Source organism: Athene noctua, chromosome 2, assembly GCF_965140245.1.
Source record: "Athene noctua chromosome 2, bAthNoc1.hap1.1, whole genome shotgun sequence".
NCBI lineage: Eukaryota > Metazoa > Chordata > Aves > Strigiformes > Strigidae > Athene > Athene noctua.
This window is the reverse complement of record NC_134038.1, coordinates 103,543,813-103,566,973: the sequence shown is the minus strand read 5'-3', so window position 1 is coordinate 103,566,973 and position 23,161 is coordinate 103,543,813. Positions and strand designations below refer to the sequence as shown.

Genomic DNA, 23,161 nt, shown 5'->3' with positions numbered 1-23,161 from the left:
CCTCAGAGACTACTGTCCTGCTACAGAGACTTCCTCCATAGCTTTATTCCCCACGCCTGGCATGTCTTCTGGCATGCACCAGCCCATGAACCAGCAGGGTTCATGCATAACTGACCTATTTGTATTTCCACATCAAAGCTACTATATTTGTTTGTGTCTTCTCATAAGCATTTTTGCAGCATATGGAATTTGTCCATTCCTTCAGCTATACATTTTTGCAGTATTGAGCTGAATATTAGGTATGTCTGTCGTGCATATGATCCTCTCAAGTTACTTTTTCCTCTCTTTTTTTTACCTTAAATTAGCAATTAAAAAGTCATGCAACAACCAGGTGATAAAAATCCAGTACAAACTGTATCTTACAGTACTGTGGCACCTATGCTTCCCTCTGGCTGCTCAGCTAGGCAAGCCAAAAGCTGCGGGACTCACTTTGCCTAAATGGTGAGCCTTTTTAGCTGCTTTTACCACAGTATGTCTAAGAGACTTAATTATTCTGAGTTCAAGTGTTTGCAAATGAACTGTAATTTTAGTCTAGGTAATTAAAAGGAGGCATTGTGCTGACAACTGACTGATTGGGGTTCATTTTGAGCCAAAACCATTAGAATGACCTGCCAGATCCTATTTGCAGCAGAATGGAAGCTGGTTATGCAATTTGTGCTCTCTGGCACCTCCCTCTATTCAAATCACCATTGGTCTAAGGGTTTCATTTAATAACTTTCAGTAATGCCAGGTCTAAGATACTCAACTTCCAAGTAAAACTACAGCTTGACATCCCTGTAAAATCTCTCTAGAGTAGGCAGGTTGAACCAAGCACATCCAGCACAGTCACCCAACAGCACTCATGACAATACTTCACTCTCTGTTTCATTACATTTGTGTCATCTCCTTGTCTTCACAATTTTACTTTCCTCTGGGAACCTCTAGTAGGCTGAACTTGTGACTTCTCAGCTGAAACTGAGTAAAATATTCCTGGTCCAGCTTCTTCAGTCTAATCTGTCTCATATTTTCTCAGAGACTACTGGAGTAACAAACCTCACAGCCAGTTTAAACCAAGTTCCAAATTTTCCTTCCATGAACAATTCTTTTCCTCTACTTCTGTGCTTGATGCCGCCACCACCTGTACTACAGCTACTCCTACTTCTTTCTCGTCTTAAGATGTAAGTTAGATCCAAATGTTTTCAATTTTTCCTTCTTGATTATTTTTTAAGACACAAACTCTTCATTTTATCTATATGGCCACAACTTCTCATCTTCCAGAGACATCTAATTATGTCAATCCCTCATGACTTTTTAGCAGAGTCTTAACAGTAAGCTTTTGAACTGCTTTTGGGGGGGGGGGGGGGGTGGGGGTGGGGGGGGTGTGTTGGTTGGGCTTTTTTTGGTGTTTGTTTTTTGTTTTTTTTTTTTCCCATCTCATTGTTCCCTTGTCCATTTTCTTGTTTCTCTTGTACAGGAAGGTCAGGCTCAATCTTAGAGCTCCCTCCCTTCCCTGCAACAAGACATACCTTGAAAACGTCTTATCCCTCTATTCCTCTCTTAAATGCCATTGGACTTTCTTCCACACTGAAGGTGTATTCTTACTCCCTCAACACACCTAAAAGGAACATGACCCTCTTCCCTCAGCTCTCCCCACTTTTCCTGTGATGCCCACCTAAGACATGAAGCAACTCTTAATGATGTCAGGGAAGTAATAGGAGACAATGAGTTGTGCGTTTCCAAATTATGTAGATGATCCCTCCAAAAACTAAGTACTTTGGAGACATCCCCTTGTGTAGGCTTATGGGGCAAGGTTTTGGTAGTGATGTGGCTGCAGGGGTGGCTTCTGTGAGAAGATACTAGAAGCTGCCCCCATGTCTGACAGAGACAGCTCCAGCCAGCTCCAAGATGGACCTGCTGCTGGCCAAACCTGAGCTCATCAGCGAAGCTGGTGACACCTCTCTGACAACATATTTAAGAAGGGGTAAAAAACCACTGTGCAGCAGCTGTGAGATAGAGGATTGAGAATAAGTGAAAGAAAAATGCTGCAGACACCAAGGTCAGTGAAAAAGGAAAGGGAGGAGGTGTTTCAGGTGCAGAAGCAGATTCCCCTGCAGCCTGTGGAGGAGACTGTGGTGAAGAAGGTTGTACCCCCTGCAGTCCATGGAGACAACCACACTGCAGCAGATATCCACCCTGCAGGCCATGCAGAACTCACACTCCTGGAGCAGACTCCTGACAGGAGCCGTGGCCTGTGAAGAGGAGCCCACATAGAAGTAGGTTTTCCGGCAGAAACTGTGGTCATGGGAGATCCACGCTGGAACAGTCTTGTTCTTGAAGGACTGAACCTTGTGGAGAGGACCCACACTGAAGCAGTTCATGAAGGACTGTCTCCTGTGGGAGAAACTCACACTGGAGCAGGGGAATAGTGTGGGGAGGCAGGAGCAGCAGAGAGGAGCTGCTAAGGACTGACTGCAGCTCCCATTCCCCATCCCCCTGTGCAACTCCAGGGGAGAAGGAAGAAGTCAGGAATGAAGGAGTAAAGCTGAGCTTGGGAAGGGAGGAGGGGGTAAAGGTGGTTTTTAGTTTTGCCTTTGTTTCTCACTATCCTACTCTATTTTTAATTGGCAATACATTATTTTCCCCAAGCAGAGTCTGGTTTGTCTGCAACACTAACTTGTAAGATATGTCCCTGTCTTTATCTTGACCCATGAGTTTTTCCATCTTATTTCTTCCCCCTTGCTCTGTTGAGGAGGGAGAGTGAGAGAACGGCTGGGTGGGTACTTGGCAGCCAGCCGAGGTCAACCCACCACACCGTTCATCTACTGTCTTTAGGCACTGATTGCCTCATTACACTCTCAGATTTCTGGTAAGGGCTGTGAATTCTTGTGTGTGTGGACAGAGGGTCCTACTGGAACACTAACAGTAAAAACTATCTGGGAGCTTGTGCTGGTTATAAAAGTTCAGAGACAAAGCTTTGATTGCACAGATACAGCTGCTTAAAGCCACTTAGTTTGGAAAAGACAAGAAGTATTCAGTCATAGTTTCTATAGTAATTAAAAATTTACAGGATTACTCATACAAGTGACTTTTAGCTAGAGATCATATGGGTATTCCTTATTCCTCTGTTGTCCACAGGAAGTATCCGTGATTGATTGATCGCATTCTTCACTGTGAGAGCAACACCCTGGATGAGGCTTGCTGCTGCTGATACCATCTCATGTGTATGGCTGCTGTCCCGCACTGTCTTTGCCATTCCCCAGACTAAACAGCCAGGAAAAATTGAAACGTGCTGACATTTCCTACAAACTACATCACTGCTCCTGCGTGCGCAGGAAAGGGTTCCACCATCAAATGACTCCACCATTTGATGACACTATTTGCCCAAGGATATCTGTTTCTGGGCAGTGGCCAAAACCCCCGTCAGCTATCAATACATCTCTAGGAAATAGGTTCAAGTGACCTTCACATGAACTCCGTGCTCCCAACTTGTATGCCTTTGAAGTTTCCAGTTTATCTAGTTTCCAGAATTTTTAACCTCACTGCACATGAGTCAGTGTGCAACCACTCACTGCCAACTGGAACGTGTGTCCTGAACTTGGATAAACAGACAGATAGACAAAATTATGTAGTATCTGTCCATCTGACTAGAGGGGGAAAGGGAGTTTTGCCACTTGCTTATTTATTATGTGAGCTACAGTATGATTACCCGTGTGAAACATGACCCCTTTTTGGCCAGTTGCCCCCCAAACTGTGACTGCTACTGGCAATGGAAAGAGCAATGGAAAGATCTCTGAGAATGTAAGATCTTCTACCAAATGGAGCTCTGCCAAGACTCAGGTCACCCATCTCTCCATCACATCACATCGCATCACATCACGTCAAAACAGACTCCAAACCCTGAGCTCCAAAGTGTACCTGAGTCAAATCAAAAAGCCCACATGCTTCCCCAATGCATACGTTTCATCCACATGCCACTCAAATGCTTTTATAAGTTCTGAAGCTAAAATACTGCACTTGAGTTACCTGCCACACAACAAGGTAACTTTTGCTCATACAACTTATGGGAAACAGAACTGATTTTCTCAGACTGACATCTGTAGCAACTAATTGAGTCTAATCTTTGCCAGAGACAGTGAAATTTGAGAGGAACAAAAAACCTGTGAAATGCTTGAGTGGACACTTAAATTCATCCAGCTTCCTTCTTTTCCATATTGCATTTACTTTGTGCAAACATTCAGCTGACCAAGCTTGACCACACGTCTAACAGGAGGCAAACTGTAAGTTTTCCCATCTGAAATAAAGAAAAGCGTGATTTCCTTTGGCCAAAAAATTTGGTGATTTCACCCAGCTATCTTTCATGTGCTCTAGTATAACTATTATCATGCCACGTCAGCACCTTCATCTTCTAAGAACAAAACCTGTTCCAGCAGGGAAGAGGAACAGTTTTGACAGAAAAATCCATTTAACAAAATGAAAACAACAGCAGAATAAACAGTTTGAAGCAATAACTAAATCTGAAAAACTCTTTAATTGTTTGAAAATATTCAAAAAAAGAAAAATCCCCGGAGGAAATGTTGCTTAGGTCCTGTTTATTTCTCTGTCTTTGGGGAACTTGAGTTTCAGAGGTTTGGGTACAATAGCTGAGCATATTATGCAATTAGGTTACAGAGTGTGTAGGTGCTAGGTTCACTGCTGATTTGAATGCTGAGTAATTAACAACACGTTCAAAACCACTAAAGTCCCTAAGCCTGGAGTTACTCAGAGATACAGCATTACAAACTGTGAATCTATTAACGTCCATCAAAGAGAGTGATGCATCTTCAGGGAGGGGCATTTGCCATAATCAAGCTCAAATGCAGGCCTCTGACTGGGACAAAATGGCCCTCAACATTAACAGCCCAGAATCAAAATTTCAAAGTCAGTGTTATTTGAGAAACTAATCCTGTAGTGAAGTTGGGTGTTAACATTTCTGCTTTTTCGATCTTTAAAACTCTTGCCTTGAGCTCTGGTCACTAAGCACAAAATCAAAGAAATGGGTTTGGAGCTCTAACTTAACTAGTGGAAAATCAACTGAATGATAATTAATAATAATACACCAAATGTCTATTTCTTCCCAAAGATCGCAACTTGCTAATAATGATTTCAGTCAGTTTAACCTGATCTCTTAGGTATGTCTAGACTTGGCCAAACCCATGAAGTCCATAAATACTCAAGCTAGTTCCAGTGCCAAAACCATTCTAGCTACAGGAGCAAGGAGCAATTTTTGAGCAAGGAGTGATTTTGGGGGTAGATTAACTCTTTCAGATCTTAGTGCAAGACACTTTCTAAATCCCAAAATATCTTGGGGAACTCTACAACATCCTAGAACATGCCAGGAAAACGTACCTATAACTTTCCTGTGCTTTGGTGCTTGGGATATTGGCTTTGTGTCTCATCAGTGAGCTTTCACTCATCAGTTACTGGAACCATTTTGTGAACGGAGTGAAGAGAAACTAGGAATTTTTCCACTGCCCTCAGTTTTATAGATCACTAATCATAATCTGATATACTAGGAGCCAGTAGTCTGGTCGTTTCTGCTAGACTTTTGTGCTGCTTTGTGTTCAGTAACTCAGATTACCCTCCAAAAACTAGCATTGAAAACAAATACACAGTGTTTGTAGAAGCTGTTACCCAAAAAAGGTAGCTGACAGATACACAGACCTTAAAACATACTCTCCAAACACCTCTGTATTTTCTGAACCTCCCTCAAGATTTTTGTTGCCTGGTACATTTACAATCTAGAAATGACATAACAGGTTTTAAAAAGATAAGTAAATAAATCAGTCTTTTATTATAATTCCAGATCACTGTCTGTGCTCTTGCATATGAGTGTGTTAGACAGGAAATATTTTGTCCCTCCTAGCCAAACACCTCCTCCCATAGCTAACAAACATCAACTTCATTTCATCTACATTTGTAACTAAAACACACACCTTGCCTCCACAGTGCATACCAGCATACAGACACTAAGGGCCCTTGCCGGTATGAAGTTGCAGACTTTTTTATATTTTACAAAGTACTAATTCTTCTGATGAAAACCAGATTGGTATTGGATGTCCTAAACCTAGCACCCAACAACCATGACACACAGATTCACAAGACCCCCTGAAACTCAGCAAGAAAAAAGCTTGACTACAAAGAGAGACAGAAAGTGAAAGAAGGTAAGAAGTAATTAGTGTAATTTGTAAGAGACAAAGTCATCATGGGACTCCACAGTCTAAGGAAATCCTAAATTTAAAAGAGTAAACCTCTCAAAGCAAAGTCAGCATTCACATTTTTACTACCTCTAGGTTTCTTGGATGGTTGTTTTATACCATCGTTCATCACTGGAAAATATGGTCTGATGTGCAAGCAATAAAACATTGACCAAAATCCCATAAAATAAGGACTCATTTCAACATATGAGAACCTTTTTATAGTACTGTAAAAGGCTTGAGCAAATTTTAGTCCACTTCTGAACAGACTCATGATTTATCCAAAGGGGTGCCTTCTGCCTGAGCACTGGACCACACCATGAGGGGTTCTCCTTTCAGAGGAGGTCCTCACAGCGCTCCTCCCATGGTCCTTTCAGTGCGCCTTGCCTTCATTCCTCGGCTGCCTCGTTCCTCCTCTGTGAGATGCAGAGTCACAGGGCTGCAAAGCATGTTTTGCTGGTTCATACGCTTCTCAGCTGAAAAGCAGCCACTAAAGGGTTAAGCTGAAAGCACCAAGCCGCTGCCTCTCTGGCTGAAGGATTGATTTGATCATTCTTCAGGGATTCCCTCTTGTATGAGTCACTGCTCAGACAGACTCCCCACGCAAGGAGGCCAGGATAATGCCATTCCTCCAGAGACTACAACAGCTGAGGGTTAGCCCTGAAAACGGAGAGCTTGGGACTCATGCTTGGAAAAACATTCAGCGGACCACAATGCACTCGGCAGACTTAAAGAAATTATTCAGACAGAAGGGAAGAAAAAACAAAAAGAAACAAAAAGTGTTCTCAAACTCTTTGCATTAATCAATTAAGTATGCAGACTAGCATGAATGAGATGAGTTCCTGGAGACTGCCTCCTGGCTTGGGGATTCTGCCGGAGTGAGGACTGAAGACATGAGCTCATGTAGTATAATATTTAAATTTTATATACAAGATACGTTCTCTTTATGATTGCAATGATTCCTGTGACCTATTACTTTGTAATAGCTGTGTTTGGCTGCTACCCACTAGAAACGTGATTAACATTTCTAATTCAAAACCAAAAGCAGCAAAACTAATGAGTGTCTCCAGCTAATCACCGAAGTTCATAACCAGCTTTCTAAGAGAAAGAGAAACTATGCTGGTGTTCCCTCTCTTGACCTACTTCCATAGACATGCAAGAACTGAAAGGGAAAGAAATACCCGTGTGCTGGTTTAACAAAGTGAAGGCTGGTAATGTTTGTTCATTTGACATTACATACAGTGACTCTGCTCAAAAATTGAGTGCCACTGAGACAATGATGCATCGTGCTTCTTTGTTTCCAATGGATGGATCTGTGTTAGGCAATGGGGCACACAACTCATCACAGATACTTAGAAATTGCTCAGCCCAGATCAGCTGGCAGCTTTGCTTTTTGTGCGCCATTCCTACTGACATAATTGCAGCTCCTGCAGATGCTGAACACTCTTAGTTTTAAAGGCTCAGCCCCTGCAGTGTACCTCCATGAGGCAGAACTGCCCTGCAACTGCCACAAATCTACTGTGAGACTACTAAAACCAGGCAGGACAGTTTCACACCAGATCTTTCAATACTGACTTAATGATCTTGGTTAGCCTTCAATCATAGTAGCTCACTGACTCCTGCAGCGTTGCCCCTGACTCCATGACAGGGGGAAGAGTGCAGGGAGATCTCCAGTGGTGTTTTCACTTAGAAGAGACACTCCTGCACTGGTCCATCCTGCCAACCCATGCACTCAAGGAGTTCACCCCAGGAGTTTTTCAGGCTGACAGGCAAGGCCTTTTGATAATTTTCTTTCTCATCAGCACACCCAGTGTGCAGAAGTACACTCCTTCATCTCTCACGTTTAGAAAATGTCACTTACATTATTTTATATCTCTATGCTGTCTTTGTGCAGCCTCAAATCCCTTTTGTTCGAGGCAGGCATCTATCTGGTTAAGAAGTACAAGGCTGGCCCTGTTTTGCATTTTTGTAATTTAAAGCTATACAGTGAACTTCTTACTTCTGGTGTATTTAATGCTACCGGAGACAGTGTTCAACTCTACACTGTGGTACCTACTGGTGGGCGAGTAGCATCACCGTCATAAACCTTTGGGACATGATACTATAAGATTTGTCCAACTCAATAAAGGAAGAGGAGAGAAAATAAGTATGAAGGAAAGCACCCTTTAACACGGTTTCCTTCCTGTAATGAGACAGATCGAGTACTTTGCTCCTGACATGTCACACTAACTCACTTCTGTGCAGCAAAGGAAGTTTAACTATAAAGTAGACATTCACATTCTTCCCTCCCCTCATGCTACACAAAGAGCAGAGTTTAGTTTTTTTTTAATTGTAATACCACCTTTTCTTCCTTCTCTTTTTAACTTTCTTAAGAAATAAAAAGGGCGTTTTGCTCATCTCACAGCCATAGCCCACCTGTGTGCAGTGGGGCGCTTGGGGGTCACAGGAACAGTGCTGACTGGCTCTCACCGAGGAGCTGGGGCATTACCTCTGTCCCATGCACACTTTTGGTGACTTAAACCTCACCAACCCAGGACTCTGATGGGGAACTTCAGGGAAGTATTCTGCTCTTTCCCTGAGCCCTCTGAGCCCAAAGATGAGGATGTGTTTGCCTCCAGAGCGTCCCCTGCTCACCTTGCCATTTCTTCCTGTGGCCCGGCTTTCTGCACCATTGGCAGGGGTCACGGGCAGGAGAACGGTGTGGGAATCTTGGGGACACGGAGAGTTAAACAGGAGCAGTGTCAAAGCCAGCGCTGGCAGCTTGAGGAGCGCCCAAGACTGTTTAAAGTTCAGGAGGGGGGTTTCAGCTGGCAGCTGAGGAATCTATGGCTTGTGCCAGCGCCACGGAAACCCTTTCCAAAACAAGACTCAAAACTACCCTTAATGATCTCGTTTCAGAGCCTGACTTTGACTCACAGCTCTGTTCCCACTGCCTTTTCCCATGGGGGCACTATACGTGTTATGCATTGCCACCCTGTATCCTACTGCTCCTGCAATCACCCCACCATTCCTGCAGAGACTCCACTGCTCCCGCAGACACCTCCTGCTCCAGCCCCAGCTCCTGCCCATGCTGCTTGCCCTGCGTCAGCCTGGCACGGGATCCCTTCCCAGGAGGACCAGTCCCACCACCAGTGCACCACAGGAGAAGGACTGGGTGAGAGGGCAGCCGTGTTCAGTCCTCCCCCAGTCCTCAAGGTAAACCAGAAACATGTCCTTCAGATGAACGTGTGTGTGCTGCAAGTCCTACTCAGCCATCAGCTTGTAAATGCCACCAGTCTTGACTGCCACAGAAGACACAGATGCGCACACATACCACCAGCTGCACCACTCCCTCTTCCGCAAATCACAGAAAGGTTTAACACAATGCATCATCTTGCAGGTTTTACGGGGACATGTCACCAGAGGCTTTGAACACCCGTCACAGGTCCTACCGAGCACAGACATGGTTTGCTACAAAAACAAATGCCAAACATTGACTTTCAATGTCGCTATTGTCTACCTGTAACTACACCTGCCATAGTGTGAAACCTCAGCATTAAGCACGGCTCAGATCACTTTCACAGCTTTGCCCAGTGACATGGAAAACATATTACGTGCAGAAGAAAATGTCATTACTGTATTTATGCTTTCATCATTTGGCAGAGATTTTAAAATGAGGGAAAAAAGGCAGACTGGAGTCTAGATTGAAAAGACATACCTGGTGCTTTCTCCACAAAGATGACTTTGGAGTCTTGCAGAAAGTTATGGCCAGTCAGTATCATTTTTTTCCCTCCAATAACAGGAAAGCTGTCAGTACTCTGCTTCTCCACCAGAGGCAGTTCTTGGGCAGATCTCTGAGCTGAAGAGTTTAAAGAAGACAAAAAAAAGCACACCCACAAACACACACACAAAAAAATAAGTAAATACTGCATTAGTAAGTCATTTAATGCTTACCCTCATAAGATAAGCTGAGTTTGATATAGAAACAAAGAAAGGTCAGAAGGTTTGCAGGAAACATGGTTGGTTTTCAAGTGCCTTGATTGTAAACAATAGGGCTATCAAACCTAGCAGTACAGGCTCACAAAGAGCAAGCTGTTTTAAAACTCGATCTTTTAAAACTTGATCTGTACTATATCAAAAAATATATTTTTATTGAAATTATTTTAAATAATTTTCTCTTACATTATCTGTAACACATATGCCATTTATAAAGCACATGTGACAAGATGACCATTCATGTTCAAAATGTGCCACTATAGTCACTACAACTAAGTCACTATAACTGTATTGTCAACTCTGCAAACTGTTTTGCAGCAGCAGCAGCCAGGGGCCTCATGATCCAGCAGAAGCTCAAAGTTTAGAGAGCGTGTTTCCACCAGAACTTGAGTGCCAAAGCACACGTGGATCCATGCAAACAGAATCCGGTATTCTCGTGGCACATATTTTATTCCCCCCAGCTGGGACATGGAGCAAGCGTGGCTGTGCTTCAAGGATGACGTGACATTTTATCCAGATTACATGGTTCCTCCTGGTGTCACATGCACTAAGAGATGCATGAAATTTTTGGCACCAGCTTATTCCACATTCTGCACTGAAAATAACACTAGCACTTATTTTTTCTCCTGTTTTCCGCTCCTTTCAGGAGGCACGTACTATGCTTTTGCTCATTACACAACCATCAAAAGTGCAGTTCACATTGGATAGAAATCCAATCAGCTTCATATTTAGTGGCTTCCTCATCTTGGCACCTTTGCACAGACCAGTTCAGGATGTATTCAAATCATGCCTTAGCCTGCTATATAGCAACTGAAAAGCTCTTATCAACTTCAACAGGAGCAGGATGAAACCATGACTCTTCACACTTTTTGCTTTGCCTGTCAGTCTAGAACTTGCCCTTGAATAAGAAATAGGGGAAATTACTCATCTCATACATATCCTGGATAGAAGACAGGGCTTTATGCCAGTCTACCTGCTATAGGTAAGAAGGCTCTGCTATTCTTCATAAATAACACAGGCTTATTTTAATGTAACTCCCTTCCAAGTGCCAATGCTCGTTTGTTTATTTAAATGAATGACAGTGAAGGAGAGAAGCTACACTGCTGGTCTAACAGCACTACCCTTTCCTACAACTTCTGCCTCTCCTGCAGACTCAAACTACCAGAGAGGTAGTGGTGCTACTCTAGGCGAAAGGATGGAGTGTCACTGCTCTGAAAGTCTGTCACCAATGCCACTGCTTTTGCAAGAGGAAAGCAGGGATGCTCTTTCCTGCAGTCTCTTTACTGACAATCCCTGAAAAATCACCATGCCTCCAAAAGATCCAATACTGACACACTCCAGGACCTGCCAGACACATTGTGTGGGACTTCAGCTTGGCAATGATGCAGGGACAAGCACGGACATGACCGTCCAGCATGCATGGAGCTAGGGATGGTCAAGCCTGCCTCCCCATCCCCTTTGCTCCATGCACCCAGCACCCACCCCCCACACACCCTCCAGTTGTTCAGTTACTCACTACCCTGTCAGGATTGGAAAGAGTCACTTTGTGGAATCCAACAAAACCTTAAAAAACTCTTTCAGTCCATCCAGCTGACCACATTAGTATTGGGAGCTAGACTAAAATTCAGTTTCTACCATTTATGCTGGAGTGTTAAAGCTACCCAAAGCAAATAGGTTTTGTTTTGTGTGTGGGAGGCTGACAAGGCTTACGAAGCAAGAATGATATAGGTGTCTTTGGAGGGTGCCCCAGTGTATCTGATAAAAAGCAGTGTGTTCAATCAAAGAGACCCCAGTGCAGAAAGCTGGTTTCTGGAGGTTTTCTGAAGCCACAGGCATCTTCTGCAAGTGTGTCAGCTCTAGTATATTGCTAGCTCTTCATCAAAGGGGCTGGGGTTTTGTTTGCAGGTTTTTGCTTTATGATGGGGAGACAAGAGAGTGAAGAGGATGTGACAGCTGCTTTCCAAAACTCCTACAGCAGTTACCTGTATGATAGGGAGTCACCAAACGAAAATGGCTTGTCACTCCCAGGTCTACTATTACTTTAAGTGCACCCTACTTTTGTTTGAGTGCGTTCTTTCCTATAGAAATCAATGCACAAAGCTACGCATTTTTTTCTAAGACATGGATATTTTGTCCTCAACATAAATCACATGCTTTTGGAAAGCAGATTAAGTCTCACCAACTAGACAGGTAAAGCAACAGCGATGTAGAGCATGTCGCTGGACAAAGAGCACCTGTGGGGTGGCACAATACCCAGCAAAAGAAGGATGTTTATTGCTACTTACAGCATTCAATGGGGTTGGAGGCTACTTGCAAGGAGAGGGTCCTGCCATTGGCCTGCGGGATGTGAACCCTGAAGACCAGTCGCACACGTGTGTTCTTCCGACCGATGTCCGTCTCTCCCTTGCGCAGCTCGATGTCAGAGTTTCGGAGCTTTAATATCCCAGCACAGTCGATGCTATCCAAAAGGAAACAGAGCAATTTAATTCATTTCAAACACACTTCAGGAAGACTCATGAGCTTGCAATATTTTCCCTTTCTCCTGTACATCCTTCTTAAAATCTGAGTCAGACATGGCCCGATGACCAGGCTGAACACAGGAGACTTTGTTAAGCCTAGTACTTGCATCCCCAAGTAGCTAAATTGGGGCTATCTGTAGTAACAGGTAGTAGCTGCTGTTGAGCACACAAATTTAGGATGTTACTTCATTTCCCAGAGGAAGAAAATCTAAAAGATCCTTCCTCCACAACACATCCTGTAAGGATGGCACTTACAGATTAACCAAAGCCCAAAGAAATAGCAAGACTAGAAAACTCAATGGGATGAGAGGGTAGCGCATGAAGTGCTACTAACCTAGAACACAGGGTTACTTACAATTTCACTTGTTACAGCTAATTTGAAGAAAAATCTGACACGATTTTTATTCCAGGGCGAAGTCCTGAAAATGCTTATTAATGAGCACAGCTCTCCCTGAGGTCAGTTCTACTGTCAATGTGTTTGTATTTGAATGAGTTGGAAAGACTCCCAAGCTGAGCGCTGAGCTGAAGCTCTGCATGAAAAAAACCTAACCTCAGAGTCTTCCCTCCATGTTAGGGAAAAACGTGCTTTTTTCAGATAGAGCTATTACTGTTTCTGACCTCTCTCTCCTTTTTTTTGTAAGTTTGGTTTTCTCCTGGATGAGTTTACAAGTCAGGATTTTTATCAAAGCAAATTTCAATAGAGGAAGTTCCCAGAACAAAAGATACACAAACATACACACTCAAAAACCCACTGCAAAAATACCTCTGCTTTGGCCACAACTCCAAAGCCTACATGTCAATTTCTTCTGAGTACTGGTCTCTGGCATGCATTTTATTACACTGAATACGCATAGTTTAATTCTATTTTGTATTCAAAGAGTTTAATTCCCCCTTCAGATCTTTGAAGCTCTGTTCTGAAGCAAGCTGCAAACAAGAACCATGGCAGCAAGGTTTTGATCTGCATTTTTTCTAAAGTATGGATTTCAGAATAACAAAAAGGACCTTGCTGATACGATCCAAGAAACTAATGAAAGTATTAAAGCTTCTCAACAACACTTATTAGCAGGTGAAGCCATAAGAATTATGAAATATTTGTACCCATGTCAAAATTCTACGTGAAGATCTATGAGATACAAAGAAACAGTTCTCAATACTATCTCTCGTATAGCAACACTTGTAAAATAAATAAAAAAGTACTTAATGACTATTAGTTCAGATCCAATGAAGTTCAGAGGAGAAAAAGCATTTAAATTCAGGCTTGTTAAGTCATGGACATTAAAATCTGGACTCAATAGGTGTAGCTAAATGTGCAAAAGTTTAAACGTGCAGATGAGCTTCAATGTTTCATTGAATCAAGGCCTGAATACACAAAGTATGTGTGAGAAAAGTCCTTGGCTCCAAATTTCAATTCATTGTTAGTGCTACATGAGGTTTTAGACTACTGATGTGTAAGGCTCATATATGCCAAAGCATTGTTTGTGGTTCTTGAGAGAGCTCTACTACAGTTTGGCACACATGTCACAAAAATATTCAGCTTGGCTCCTAAGCTGTGTAACTACCTTTATTCTAGGGAGAAAGATGATTGAAATGGTAATAGTGTTCCTAGGTGGCCAAAAATGTGATTCAAACTGGATAAATAAAGGGCTAAATAAATATTGTGTGGGTACAAATTGGTGAAATTTCAATAATCTCAATGGAGTCATGCCAGCTTATGATGACAGCAAATGGAGCCAATAATTTTGCAGGCTTGTCATGACTTTTAACACAATGCACTGACAAGAGGTCCTCAGGTCTTGAGTGATCACCCTAAGCCCAGCTGGCAATGCAGCTAAACACATTCTAGCTCTTCTATTTACATGAGGCACTCCGGGGCATGTTGTACATGACACTGCAAAACAACTTCTAATAACCACCACATGCGGAAGGACTTCAGGTGTCTGATACCATTTTTCACTTCATTAAGGCATGGAAAACTGTATGAATAACAAGGAGTGAAATTGCAATTTTAGTAAGCTCCCCAGGGTTTTCCCATGGTATTTAGTTTAGAGGGGCCAGGATTTCTTGCTTGCTTTCTGTCTATCTACCTACTTATCTATCTCCCTATACATACATACAAAGGTGCACTCATCTATATATAAATATGAATACATTCACATTTTTACACACATCGAGAGTTGTACATGCATGCAAGCATGAACAAATTCCTCTCAAGGCAGACACCTCAGATAAGGGCTAGGATCACTTGAACGAGGCGGGCAGAGAGGACAAAATTAAGTAATGTGGAGGGTGTCACATATGTCACATACACAGAGAGATATTTGAACCTTTATATACAATCCTATTATGAAATTCACCTGTGTGTAATGGACCTACAGGGCATTTAATTATCACTTAGACTTCTACTAATTCAAAGATCCTAAGACATCCGTGCCTGCATTTCTGCACAGGACTAAACTTACCCCAGTTTAATAACTCCAATTTGTAAATTGTATCACCTTTACTCCTCTTCTTAGTTCTAGAAGCTTTGCTTCTAAACAAATGCTGTGAAAAATGCTGATTTTTATTATGTAAGAAATAAGAGTGGTTTTATTCGTCTCAAAGAAACACTAGGGTACTTGGAAATGCTCTCTAAGAGTTTCCTTTGACATCCAAAGATAAATTTTAATAGGCCCTGTTCCTTGTGCTAGTGCGTATAGGAGCAAGAGGTGTCATATTTAGAAACTAAATGCAGGAGCTGAGGTAGGAGATATTTACAGCTTGGTAACTGAGCACTTATTTTAAATGGCAAATAAGCACATTGGCTGAAACTCTAGAATGAAAGCAATCAGTTGTCATAAATATTTGTGAAGTTCATTTTGTTGTTAAGCTGATTAGGGGCAATTTGTCCTGGTAAAATTGTGAAAACCTACTATAACAGAGGACTTAAAAAAAAAAAAAAAGATAGGAAAAGGAGAATTATGTACAAAAACCCGCAAAAAAACACAGAGGAAATCAAGTGAAGCAACCAAGAGGGAACTGCTAAAAGTCAGATTCAGTGCCTGGGTCTTACATTGCTCTCATGTTGTTCTCTGGAAGAAGTGGAATTTCCAGGACTTTGGTGTTGGAAAGTATTGTTTCGTGGCTGGTGGTGGAAACGGTCTTCCCAGTGATTCGATGAACCTGGTAGAAAGCATGGGGTCGCAGCAGGCGGTCGTCTGCAGTCCCAATGAACAGCTGTAGCGTGAGCGGCTCGCTTTCTAAGTAACCGTGTAGCTGGCAAGAGAACAGAAAACACCCACTGAGCACCATGCACATAAACTGCTAGGAATCAATTAAATTTTTATAAGCAGGAGAGCCTAATTCAAGGAGAGAACTTGTGACAGGTGCTATGTGTTAAGTTCCCCCCTTCCATTTTTCCTGTAACGTAATATTGGTACAATAAAAAGGTGCACTCAGAAAATGTCTCATTATCCTTAAGGACCTGAGGCACTTTAGATGGGGTGAGCTTTTGAGCACTCCTGCTACGTTCACAGAAAACTTTGCATAAATTCTGCTGTGGCGTTCAGCAAAAAAACCTCAGTGAAGTCAATGTTCCCTCCCAGTACTGAGGATGGCAAAATCGATGGAGTTTGCAAGTGAAAAGGACACAGCTCATCCATTCCTGAGCTCCCCAGGTCATCCCTCATGCACCAGCAGGCTGCTGCTTGTGACACTCTCCTCATTAACTGATTTTTATACTGGTAAATACCTCCTGGGACAGCAAGGAGACAGATCACATATACACAACTAGTAGCTCACCATGTCTGTCAAATTCTTGTTATAACTGCATAAAAATCTCATTGAAGCTACTGGGCCTGACTTGAACCTTATCCATGTTACAGTGACTACTCTGATAACAAGAGTTAATGGGCTGGGGATGGAGCTGGTGTCTTTAACGGTTGGACTAGATGATCTCATTGCAGACGCTGGGGATTAGTTGTGTTAACCAAACAGTAAGCGATAGGACAAGAGGTAATGGCCTAAAATGGCGCCAGGGAAGGTTTAGACTAGATATTAGGATACATTTCTTTCCAGAAGGGGTTGTTAGGCGTTGGAATGGGCTGCCCAGGAAGGTGGTGGAGTCCCCGTCCCTGGAGGTGTTTAAGAGTCAGGTCGACATAGCGCTGAGGGATGTGGTGTAGTTGGGAACTGTCAGTGCTAGGCGAACGGTTGGACTGGATGATCTTCAAGGTCCTTTCCAACCTAGATGATTCTGGGATTCTGCGAAAGTCTGCCCTCATACCCACCACCTCCTGAAGAAACTACTCCAGGTTCACCCTGGTGCCATGTAGACCATGGGCGGAGCTGTACTGAGACAGATGCAATCTCCACTAAATGCAGGAAATGAGTCTCACAAAAAATAGTTATCCTGCAGTAATTAGCTGCAAAGCCTTGCCCCAGGGGAAGGGAGGATGCAGCAAGTATAGGAGAGAAGGGTGGGCAAGGTGAGCTGTCCCAGGAGATGTGCCATCACAGAGCAAACCTGCTGGCTTTGTTGTGGGTTTAGCTTCCTCTGTGAATGGTGTGTTTGGGCTCGAGTTATCCACTGTCACTGCATCTGATAGATCAAAATCAGGCCACTGATCACAATATGGTGAGGAGCAACATTTTTAATATATGGTGCATGTTAAGTTCAAAACTATATAAAGCTGAAAGCAAGTGGTGAAACCTGTATCAGATGTTGTTGCCATTTGTGTTGTGCTTGCTTTCACTCCCCTTAAATCTTGAAAGTAATTTGTGGCTTCATGATAACATAAGACCTATCTCTCCAGGGTATTTTACCATCTGACAGCAGGAATGCTATTAAGGACAAAAATCTGAAAGTCACTTTTGCTCCTAGAGCACTGCAAAATTCTGGTGACTGCAAACACAGGCACAAAGTTATCAAACACACTGATGGCAACAGGAATGGATAATGGCAGTGTTTCAGGTATCATGGTGGCCAGAGTGCATGAGCAAGGAAGAATGTTGTGCCTAGACATGTCTTCCATCACTAATCTGGCATAGTGCAGATTTTTCACCCCACACATTGGTCAGAAGAGCCAAGAGGAAAACAGAAGCACTCTAATTTGTTTTATTTGGTGTAGCAATTTTTACATCCTTACCTAAACCACATGGATGCTGGATGCAGGGACAAGAGGAGGAGGCTCATTTTGCAGCACTACAGTATTTTATCAGTTCTGCATTGCTGAGACGCCACATGAAGGCAGGTCTGAGCCAGGGGGTTGTGATATGATGGGGGGCGTGTGTTCCATATCAGTGTTGTCAAATTGAAAACACGTTAGCGGTAGTTTGAAAATCTGTGGTATCAGTAAAATGACGGAGAGAGAAAAGCAGAGCCAAGCCCGCATGCTGCCCTCTGTTCAGCCCCATACGAACACTCGCCTCCCACCACCCCTGACACCCACACTTATGTTACGCTGCAAAAAGAGGCCTTTCTGGCTTTAACCCCCGTGGGGGGACACACAGCCTGAGCTGCCACCAGGGATCACAGGTGAACTCCCGGCACAGCCGGCAGCCACAGGGAAGCCACTGTCCTACTCATCACCACCCCATCCCCACCATTTCGCAGCCCGGGCTGTTCACTGCTGCCCCTGGCACGCACGAGCAGGGCTGGCAGAGTGACCTGGATTCGGCCCGGGCTGATCTCACCCTGCCTCGGCATCTCCAGAGCCTCAGGGGCAAAGCTGAGGTGACTGAGGAGACACAAGGCATCACAGGGTATTTTTAATTGAGAGCGGCACACAGGTTTGCAGGGGGGAGAAGTAAGACAGTGTGACACACCAGCTGATTAAATTTCTATGCATTACCAGCGGTCACTTCTCCAACTCGTCATGGACGGTGCTTTTTATGGAGAGTGTAAAATTAAAACAAACACATATTGAATTACAAGGCCGGTTAAAAGGTAAAAATAGACTAGTGAGAAACTCAAACCTCAATTCAGCAAAAGCAAAATCGCACACCAAGGTACCCATATGTTATACTGAATCTGGGCAAAGGGGTCAAAAAATGTTGGTCTTGCACTGGGTTCTGCTATTTCAGGCTTTATCTTTAAATCTGAACTTGGCTGCTGCCATATCTCGTAACCTACTGCTGAGTCTCAGCTTGTGCTTTTCCCACAGGTTCCCTACCAGGAGGCAATTGAACGCCCTCAGCTTTGCTCACCTTCCCTCCCCTGAGAAGTGTTCACGTGCTGAAAAATAAATAAGATCTCAGATGCACGTTTCGCACTGTTTTTTAAGGCTTGTGAACTTGAAACTAAATTTATATTTGTGTTTTTTTAAAGGCTCTGTCATATAGCCATCCTGGGATTTGCTCTGGATCCATTACCCATAGTCACTTACTCCCTGACAGCTACGCCTGTGCCTGAAGAAAAGTAGTGGCTACAGCACCGAACAAGAGCTGGGAAGTGTCAAAAACATCCAGAAAAACTAATGTAATCACTACATGGTTGATTTTGCTGCACTCAAACAGGCAAAATCTACACTCATGTCACTGTAAGTTTTACGTCATATTCTGCAGTAGAAAGCATCTGATCTCTGATACATATTTCCCTTTGAGTTTTAACCATTGCATCACATTATTTACTTTTATATTATGTCACATTAACTGTGTATGCCAACAGAAGCAATAAAAGAAAACGATGCAAGGATTGACATTTAAAGGGGCACATACTGTGGATGACTAATTTTAGACTATGCACCCAGTGCATGATTTATGTGAGAGACAGCATTGTGCTTTGGGAGTTTCTAGTGTGCTGCAGATGTCTGGGGAATGGGCAAGATTTTTCTCACCCTCAGCTGGGTGCAGCGAGAATATTCTGTAGCTCCCTTTCCCAAAATACAGGAGAGTGATATTACTGTCACATCATTCAGCAAATGACAAGAGGAGTGGTAGCAGTAAAGGCAGAGCTGCAGTACTCTAGGTTGTTAGATCTGTCAACAGGTAAATGGAATGTGGAACAGGACAGATCTAAAATGGGATGGGGGAAAAGGGGGACTGAGTATTTTTCTTAGTGAGGAAAGATCTCACGCGTTCACATCCATGCATATTTTCCACGCATGCTCTGGAATACTGTACTTGGTGGTATAATGATTCTGTTTCCTGGCGTGCAACACGGGATGCATGCGTCAGACACCCTATTTTTATCTTTTTCTCTGTGTAACACAGTCTGAAGCTCTTAATAACTCAGCAGCTGAGTACGGGTGGCAAAGGCTGCTCTCGGCTGCGGCATTCATAATAAAGGATGTGCCTTTCCTACCAAGCATGCTTTGCTTGGCAATACGTATATGCAAGTGGAAAGAGCTGTACTTTCCCCTGCTGTGAAAGTGTAAAGGGACTTAGCTTCAAATAAGGATCAGGTGCACAATGTTTTTGAATGAGTTTTCCTTCCCAAATTAAGGTGAGGATACAGCAGTTGCCCAGTTTAGAACAAAGGAAAGATGGAGACAAAAGTCTGCAGGTAAGACCTCTGTGGTCAGTGTTTTTGGTTTTGAAATGAAAGTAGGTCAAATTATCTTGTTCTGACCGACCACTGACTACTCTGCTCTTTTCCTTTCTGAGCAACACTGTTAAAAATATTTAAACTGGTCTCAAATTATATTTGCATTTATATTGGCTGAAGCTGCCAAGATCAAAATCAGACTTAATTGTGGACTTGTTTTACACTCCTCTAATTCTATCAAAAGCAATGCAGTCACTGGTAATTAACAGCAGAACAGGACTGATCACAGTTAAGCTCTTCGTCACCTTACATCATCTTACGCAAGATGTGCAGAGAAACGCTGCACCGGCTGGGCAACTGCTCCAATGCACCAAGCTTTCCCTGGGATTCCTACACCTCTCCGTCACCGCTTTCACAATGCCCTCTCCCACCAACACGTCTTCATTCTCACCCATAGATTGCTACTCATCTTGGTGTGGGTGCCAAAGCAAACCCCAGCCTTTCCGCCGGGAGACATGCTGTGCACCATGCATCAGGGACGAATGTTTTCACATGTCCAGGCGCTGCAGCATTGAACACTGGGCGTCTTCCTCCATCAGCCAGCAAATTGCAAGGGAAACAGTGTTGTTTCACCCCTTGCAGACAACATCTGACTGCAAGGTACTCTCTGATTCAGTCCTACAGCGATGAGAACTTAAGATTTATCACAGATATGAGCATACCCAGACTGCCTGGATTCCAGCTGTGTGCCTGGTGCATATCCATGAAATGTGGCAATTATAATTAAACAGACTTGAAAAATGATGCGCAGAAGAAGGTGAGGTGCTTTTAATACTAGCATTAGGAAAAAAAGCAAAACCTCCCCAAACCTTGCTACAGTTACCAAATTTTGAGGAACTTTTGCAAACGCTGTGTCTAATAACTGAAACACTATTTCAGCATTGGTGGTTATTCTAAAGTCTGTGAGGAAAACTTCTATTATTTAAGACACAACATCTATCTTAAGAAACAAGGCTGAAATATTCTATGTGCTCCATTCCAAGCACTTTGCGCTTTTGACACGCTGAAGCATCTGTTGAAATGCTCAGAAAGCTATCTGTCGTAACAAGGAACTCTCTGTGCCTGGAGAGGCTCCTGGAGACCACTGAAATAATGGTCTCATTCTGATGGGACACACCAGCCAGGTACACCCACGCCATCAGGAAAAAAGGGAGCTACACTACATAATAGTTTTTAAGTGTATTTATTGAGAGTTCCGGGAAAAGACTGCAAAAGTGGTGCATTCATCCAGATTGACTCCAGAAATACATTAAATGGCCATAGTGGCTGATTTAGGGCTTAGCCCATCCCAATGCATTCAGGGCAGAGCTCCCACTAATAACAAAGTGAGGCATGACCAGGGACTTAGTATGCACCCTCTAAACTAGTCAGCAGCTTGCACTTGAGACTCTCCAGGCTACTAGGGGCTGCATCCTTAATAATAATGATGTGCCTGTGCCAAAAAAATTCATAGGTAACATCAGCAATGCTTCTACATGTGTGCTTGTTCTTTGTAAGTTTGGCACATAATAAAGACAACAAGTAAATACACCTATTTATGCCTCTAAAAATAGTAAGAACAGTATCTACATTTTCTTATCCGACCATGTAACTGATGGACATGCTGCTTGCAGCAGGTACCACAGTGCTTACACTGAGCAATGTCTTACATGTCTGTCTGTCCCACCTGCATTTCTAGAACTGTTCAAGGAATAACCTGAGTCAGCCTGGAGAGAACCATTAGTGAAACTAAATGCCCAGTCTGAGGAAAGGAGACTTCTTTCCCTTTTTCTCCATTTTGGAATGTAATTCCGATGCTTTAAAAAAGGTCAAACAGGATAAAATCTATAAAATCATTACATTTTTAATGTAATTGCTGATTCTCTCTTTAAGGCAGAGCTTCAGGAGCTACACACCAAACAGCTTTAGCACTAACTTTCTCAAGCAGTAGGTCTTTTTTTTTGTTACAGTAACTGAATATGATGAATGATAAAATGAAACAAATAGTCATGTTTTAAAAATGTATCTAATACACAGGCTCAAAAAACCTAACAACAGCAAGTGCTCAGTGTCCTGATTTTTTAAAATCAAACTGAAGATCAAAGTGTTTAAACTACAAAGAAAGTGCACAAACATTTTGGGTATTGATTTCAGCTGTGAGCACCAAGCATGCATAAAAATAGGGTCATCAATCTGACTTTTAAGAAAAAGAATTTACTTTTAGCTACCACGTAGAAGCACTAGAAGACGTAAACTATTGCATCACGGGATTAAATGAGAAGAAGGAAAAGTTGGACTGGCAGGCAATGACCGTCATGTGAAGCGAAGGCACCAAGGGTGAGGTCAGGAGACCCGGGCATCTGTTCTCATCTGCAGAGATCCTGCCCAGCCTTTGCCTGGGCAGCTCCTGAACTCCTCTGCCTCCATGCCCCTGGGTTGAGAACACTCAGGAACCTGCTGCTAAAGGGTGAGGGAGCCAGCAACCTATGTCTCTGGAAAAAAAAAAAGTCACAAAAAGACTGCCCTCCTCATCCCAAAATCCCCTCCGCCTATTCTGCTCCATTTTGGCACCAAATTTCTTTGCTAGGGGAGGCCTGAGGAAAAACCACACTTCAGGAGGCCTGAGGCAGGGGATGGTAGAGGCTCTCCACTGAGCCTCCTCTCCCAAACCAAAGACCTTGACACCAAGTGTCATGAGAGATGGCTTATTGACTAAGCAGGACTCAAACCACCCCAGACCACTGCTCAAGAGGGAAGCCAGGCAGCCCTCTGGCAGATGAGGGGGTACATCGTGTGCCCCAGGGCAGCGGCAAGGAACGGGCAGGCAGCTGTACTCTGCACTACAAAGCGAGCTCCAGGCAGCGGCTGGCAGTTGAGAGATGTGGGACCCCACGGGGCGAGGAATGACCCTGGCAATGCCGATTTGGCCAGACACGCAGCAGACAAGGGGCATC

At 43.3% G+C, this 23,161-nt stretch overlaps 1 protein-coding gene across 1 annotated transcript in view; it reads right to left on the bottom strand.

Annotated features, from left to right (window-relative positions):
* The window catches only part of NFATC1 (nuclear factor of activated T cells 1), a 111,594-nt gene that overhangs the window by 54,138 nt on the left and 34,295 nt on the right, over positions 1 to 23,161 (bottom strand). The window contains exons 5-7 of the mRNA XM_074899761.1: positions 15,756 to 15,958; positions 12,473 to 12,645; positions 9,910 to 10,050 (exon numbers count right to left, since the gene is read on the bottom strand). Coding sequence (XP_074755862.1) covers positions 9,910 to 10,050; positions 12,473 to 12,645; positions 15,756 to 15,958 — 517 coding nt within the window. The remainder of the gene's footprint in view (positions 1 to 9,909; positions 10,051 to 12,472; positions 12,646 to 15,755; positions 15,959 to 23,161) is intronic.